The 6,000-nt window shown below is 46.0% G+C and overlaps 1 protein-coding gene across 1 annotated transcript in view; it reads left to right on the top strand.

Annotated features, from left to right (window-relative positions):
• Window positions 1-5,981, top strand: part of fbxl5 (F-box and leucine-rich repeat protein 5) — a gene marked incomplete at its 5' end in the record, with an annotated part of 8,334 nt that extends 2,353 nt beyond the window's left edge. Inside the window, 8 exons of the mRNA XM_079221449.1 lie at window positions 1-177; window positions 1,322-1,507; window positions 1,586-1,711; window positions 2,250-2,404; window positions 2,509-2,591; window positions 3,032-3,754; window positions 4,521-4,669; window positions 5,134-5,981. The exon at window positions 1-177 is cut by the window's left edge and continues 19 nt beyond it. Of these exons, the coding sequence (XP_079077575.1) occupies window positions 1-177; window positions 1,322-1,507; window positions 1,586-1,711; window positions 2,250-2,404; window positions 2,509-2,591; window positions 3,032-3,754; window positions 4,521-4,669; window positions 5,134-5,210 (1,676 nt within the window). The 3' untranslated portion in view covers window positions 5,211-5,981. The remainder of the gene's footprint in view (window positions 178-1,321; window positions 1,508-1,585; window positions 1,712-2,249; window positions 2,405-2,508; window positions 2,592-3,031; window positions 3,755-4,520; window positions 4,670-5,133) is intronic.
• Between the last annotated feature and the right edge of the window lie 19 nt (window positions 5,982-6,000).

Here is a 6,000-nt window from a genome sequence, read left to right as displayed (position 1 = left end):
TGCAGTACTTCACCTACGAGGAGCTGAAGGACATCAAGAAGCAGGTGATCGCGCAGCACTGCAGCCAGCACCAGTGGGACTGCGCCGCCGAGGTGCTGAAGGGCTTCAGCCTGTGGAGCCAGGCGGAGGAGCTGCAGAAGGCCTTCAAATACGCCGACCACGAGAAGGCCGACTATGGTGAGTGCCGGCTTTTCCGTAAGATTCTTTATTTATGCAAACAAGGAAAACAAGGTGTTCGTCGCACCAGGAACTCTCAAGTAATCGACGCCGGCTCACGGACGATGCCGTACAGGAACGACTCGTTCTCTCGGTCTCGCCGTGTGCTGCAGGCCTGAGGGGAATTTCTTAGATAAATAAAGGTACTTGCATACTATATATATATATATATATATATATATATATATATATATATATATATATATATATATATATACCCATGTGTTACATCAAAAATTGCAGAACAATCTCAGCTCTCTATATAATGAGGCACCATTGTCCTAAGGCACAAATGTAAAGAGATAATTTGACCCTAAAGCTGAAAATATAATCTCGATTTGTGAAATTCTTCATATCTCTTGTGAAAACATAACTTTACTCGTGTGGACGAAGTGTTGTGGTGATGGACATTGGTTTACCAAAGGTCTTCGGTTCACAAAAGCAGTGGAATATATGAATAAAGTGGTAGATACATGTAAATAAATGTCTAATAACCAATTTTGCAGAGCTATTCATATTTTAAAAACGCAAACATAGTAAAATGCGGAAGTGTTAATAAATGGTGTTTAAAGCGAGGGTTGGTAAAAGCTATATTTTGAAAAATTATCCAACAGAATAGAGATGCACAGATCTGACTTTGTAAAACTAAATGTAGAATATATATATAAATAAAAATATCAATCTCTGCATCTCCAGTTGCCAACACTCCTCCAATGAGAGCAGCATTAGCTCCAAAAGGCCCTAAATCTAGTGAGAAAGTCGTCATGTAAGGCCCCGCCCCCTTTCAGGCCTCCCTCGTAAACAACCAGCTGGTCAGGCGGCAGACGAGCCGGTTTCTAAATGTGAGGCTTGTTCTTTCTCTTTGTGGTTCTGCTGGTTCATGATGGACAGTGGAGATGTTTTAAAATGATTAGAGACCAAAGAAACAACTCAAACCTGTTGTTGTGGTTTAGTTCAGCACAAGAAGTCCAGGTGTCAGTAATGAAAAGTGAAGCTTTGTGACAGCGTTCACAACACAAAGCAGGACCGTGAGACGAGAGGCAGCGAAATGGACTTCAGCCGTCGTTCATTTTAATCAAAACCGGTTCGTCCTCTTTCCTTTTAGATCTGGAAAAGAACCGCAACTCTTCAGCGCACATCTCCCAGCTGCCGACGGAGATCATGCTGCGGCTGCTCCGCTACCTGGGCCCCGGGGACCTGAGCCGCTGCAGCCAGGTGTGCAGCTCCTGGTCGGACCTGACCAAGACCGGCTCCCTGTGGAGGCACCTGTACCCGGTCCGCTGGGCCAGAGGTAGGCCTCCTGCAGAGAACAAGCATTACATTAAAGTAGGCGGCGGCGGTGGTGAACGGCTGTGTCCCTCTCGCCTAGGGGACTACTACAGCGGGCCCCCCGGGGTCCTGGACCAGGAGCCGGACGAGCAGTGGGTGAAGAGCCGGCAGAACGAGGGCCAGGCCTACCAGGAGTGGGACGAGGACGCCGACGTGGACGAGTCTGGTGAGGAAGGAAGGCGAAGAACGTCAAATGTGCTCCTCTTCCTCTCACACGCTTCTTGGGTCGATTTCAGGCTCCTTTTTTTATTTTTTTAAGCGTTTTCTCACCAGGGCGGTGCATTAAAATACAATCTATAGAATCTGCATTTTTGTGAGGAATATGCATCACGTTTTCCCTCATTTTTGGCAGCAAGCTTGTCACTTGGATTGGTCCCAAATATATTTATGCAGTCGTAAAAAACACTGAATTCTTGGTCCGTCTGAATATAAATACTTTTATAGTATCGTACAAGAACACACATCTGTTTTTATAAATATCTGTTAAAGGCTCGAATTCCCCTTCTTTTCTGGCTGCGCTCGGCCATAAAGGCAGAAATAATAATAACTTAATTTATATAGTGCATTTAAAAAAACAAAGATAAGCAAATAAGATCCAGATCTCCAGAGTTCAGCAGCGTAGAACAGAGACCTTCTGGTCCTTTAAAGATGAGGATTTAAAGAGTAACTGAATAAAACTCATGTTCTGGTTCCGCTCCCTCCAGACGAGTCGGGCCCCGCTCGGGCCTCGCTGGCCATCGACACGGCTCAGCGGGAGAAGCGGCTCCTGAACGGCATCATCCAGAACCTCCTGCCGGCCGTGGGCCCGTCGGTCAAGTCCATCGTTCTGGCCTACAGCTCCACGGTCTCCAGTAAAATGGTAACGCGGCGCCGCCGCTTCTTTTGGGACTTTGTACTGGAGAATAGGACTGATATTTATTTATTTATTTATTTATTTATTTATTTATTTATTTCTCTTTCCAGGTGCGCCAAATCCTCAGTTTCTGCCCCAACATCACCCACCTGGACCTGACCCAGACGGATGTGACTGATTGTGCATTTGACAGGTAAATATCAGAAGCCTTTTAGCCATTTATAAATATGTGTATTTGTTTTTATATATATGTTTTTAATTTATATTTTAAGTTTATTTGTGTGTGTGTGTGTGTGTATTTTTTTTAATATATATATATATATATATATATATATATATATATATATATATATATATATATATATATATATATATATATATATATATATATATATATATATATATATACACATATTTAAATGAATATAAAAAAAATATTTATATAAATAAAGAATTATAAATACAAATAATTATTTATTTATTTTACTTATATTTTTATATATATTTATATATACATATTTTGTATACATGTACATAAACATTCACATTTATTTATTTGTATATACATATTTATACATTTATTTGTCTATAAATATGTATACATATATTAATAATATCTCCCCGCTCTCCCAGCTGGGCGTCTCTGGGCGCCTGCCTCTCCCTGGAGCACCTGGACCTGTCGGGCTGCGATAAGATCAGCGACCACACGATGCTGAAGCTGTCGGTCGGTCTGGGCGACCTCACGACCTCCAGCGGCTTCGACCGGCGCTCCGACCGCCGGGCCAAACTGCTGCAGAGCTCCCCGATCCCCATCGCGCTCACGGAGGCCAGAAAGCACCCGGCGGGCCGGCAGCGGCACCGGCAGGCCCTCGTCTTCAAGCCGGGGACGCCGACGCAAGTCTGGGTCCTGGACCCCGCGGACCTCGCCGACATCGAGGACGCGGCGGACTGGAGCCGGCGCGGCGGGACGTCCCTCCCCGACGCCGAGAGCTTCGTGGAGACGCAGCTGGTGGGCAGCCAGTGCTGCTGCCGGAGCGGCAGGCGGCGCGGCGGCGGCCTCCGGGCCGGACGCGGCGCCGCCTTCCTGCAGTACAGCGGCGTGCCGGGGGAAGTGTTTTGCGGCCACTCCACCTGCTGCACCGGCGACGTGGCCCTCAGGACTTTGGCCGCCGCCGGGCCCCCGTGCGAGCCGGGCTCCACCCGGAGCGGCGCCGCGGAGATTCGGACTAAGTGCTCCTCTTTCGGGGGCCGGCGGCGCCCGGAGAGAGAAAACAGGACTGAGCCGTCGCAGGCGAAGCGCTCGCTGAGGTTCCTCAGCCTCTCCGGATGTTATCAAGTCACAGATCTGGGCTTGAGGTAAAGAGCCTTCTTTTAAGTTCATAGAGGGCGGGGCCTCAGAAACCAGTGCTGCACTGAGGGGAAGGAAGACACCTTTTGAAAAGAGCATTTAGAGCAGTGGCTCTCAAACTGTTTCTGTCACGCCCCACTTAGGAGGAAGAACAATGTTCACGCCCCACCAAAAATAACCTGTTGTGGCTTCAAATAGCCTGTTTTGCACTGAATATCTTTTTAAGATGATAACAATAACGTGCAAAATGAGTGCAGGTATATGAGCCATCAAGTTTCTTCAGTATCAGTGGCTGCACTGAGCTGCTTTCCTCTACACATCTTTTTAAAAGGGCTTGCAGGTTTGATACGGCTGCTCTCAATTAATGCTCAATGTTGAGCTGAGATCTGTTTTGAGAGGCAGAACAGACGGCTTCACGGAGATCGGCTTTTAGCAAAACGGCAAGAATCGGCGAGTCGGTGCAGCGCAAAAAGAATCTGCATTTCCCTCCCCGCGCCCCTCATGTAATACATCACGCACCCCACTAGAGGGTGGCGCCCCACAGTTTGAGAACCACTGGTTTGGGTTTGGGTGAAATGTTACGAGCGTTTATACACGATAAATAAAATGGGTCCTCAAGTTTTCATCAGTTTTTGTCACCCAAAATGCAGATTTATTAGAGACGGCCGATGTGCAGAACATTCACTATAGTCAACCGTTTTGCTTCTGTTGGGTTAAGACTTGGTGTGTGTGTGTGTGTGTGTGTGTGTGTGTGTGTGTGTGTGTGTGTTGCAGGGCTCTGTCTCAGCGTGGAGGCCTTCCTTACCTGGAGCACCTCAACCTGTCCGGCTGCCTCTTCATCACGGAGGCCGGGCTGCAGGAGCTGGTGTCGGTCTGCCCGGCTCTGAACGACGAGCACTTCTACTACTGCGACAACATCGACGGTAACAAGTGAAACAGAGCAGAGCGTAGACTTCTATACAACCAGAGGAGTCACCCCTGGTGTTCAGGAGAGAGAATGCAGCTTTAACACATGAAGCATAGACTTCTATACAACCAGAGGAGTCGCCCCTGGTGGTCAGGAGAGAGAATGCAGCTTTAACACATGAAGCATATACTTCTATACAACCAGAGGAGTTGCTGCCCTTTTTAAACCGTGTGAATGTAGAAGATGAGCAGAACTGTAGAAATGTGTTGTAAAAACATCACTAACCTCACAGCATGGGTCTTAGTGTCAGGAACAGGTGCTACTGAGGTGAAGGTAAGTAGGCGTTACAGTAGCTGGTACGATGCTGTCAGTATTCACTTCATTTAATTGATCTATTTATAATGATTTATTTATGTATGTATTGCATTGTTCGTGTGCTTGTAGTTCAGCCGCTGACCACCGGGTGGTGTTTCTCTGCAGGTCCTCACGCCGACACGGCCAGCGGCTGCCAGAACCTGCAGTGTGGGTTCAGGGCCTGCTGCCGCTCTGGAGAGTGATCCCGCCAAGCAGCGCTCTCCTCCAACAAATATATATATATAAATATATATATATATATGTGTGTATATACCACGTCTCCGTTTTATTGCACTTTATCCTGAGAATACCGGTTTCTGTATTTTGTGTCACTTAAAAAAAAAAAAATAATGTTTCTGGATGAAACTGTAATTCTTATTATTTTTATTTGTTTTTGCTCCTGTTATTTCCATTTCAATCTATATGAAATGGAAATAATCTTCTTTTTTTTTTTTTTTAGAAAAGGAAAACACAAAAGGGGGTGATGACGGATTTGAAGTGTCTGTTTTGAAAAATAAAAAACCGAGCGACGCGTCAACACCGAGTACTTTGTGGTTTCCGGAGGTGAACTGTGTTTTGTCACTAAAGCTTTACCGCGTTGGTCAAGTCTTCTTCTCCCTGCTGCTGTTTAATTGATCTATTTATAATATCGTCTTCATCAATTAAACACGCTGTCGTTTATCGGAGCGCAACATGTCAGAGTGGATGTCGTGTTTCCGTGACGACGCTTTAAACCGGATGCACAGACATGAGGATGACATGCGAGTTTATTCTTCTCACCAAAACAAGCTTGTTTTTTTGGTTTCGTTATGCACTCCAACGTTGTGTCTGATGAACGGACCAATGTTCCACCAGCGGTTCCTTCAGGCCGGAGAGGCTCTCGCTTTCAGTAGATTCACTTTAATCACTCGGCAGCAGAAGTCGTGCATGAAGAAATCTTTTGGAAATTCATGAACTGAACAATAAAAAGTATCTTGGGGTTAAAAGCTCTGT

The sequence above is a fragment of the Taurulus bubalis genome (assembly GCF_910589615.1).
Source record: "Taurulus bubalis genome assembly, chromosome: 7".
Classification (NCBI taxonomy): domain Eukaryota; kingdom Metazoa; phylum Chordata; class Actinopteri; order Perciformes; family Cottidae; genus Taurulus; species Taurulus bubalis.
This window is presented reverse-complemented; position numbering and strand designations above follow the sequence as displayed.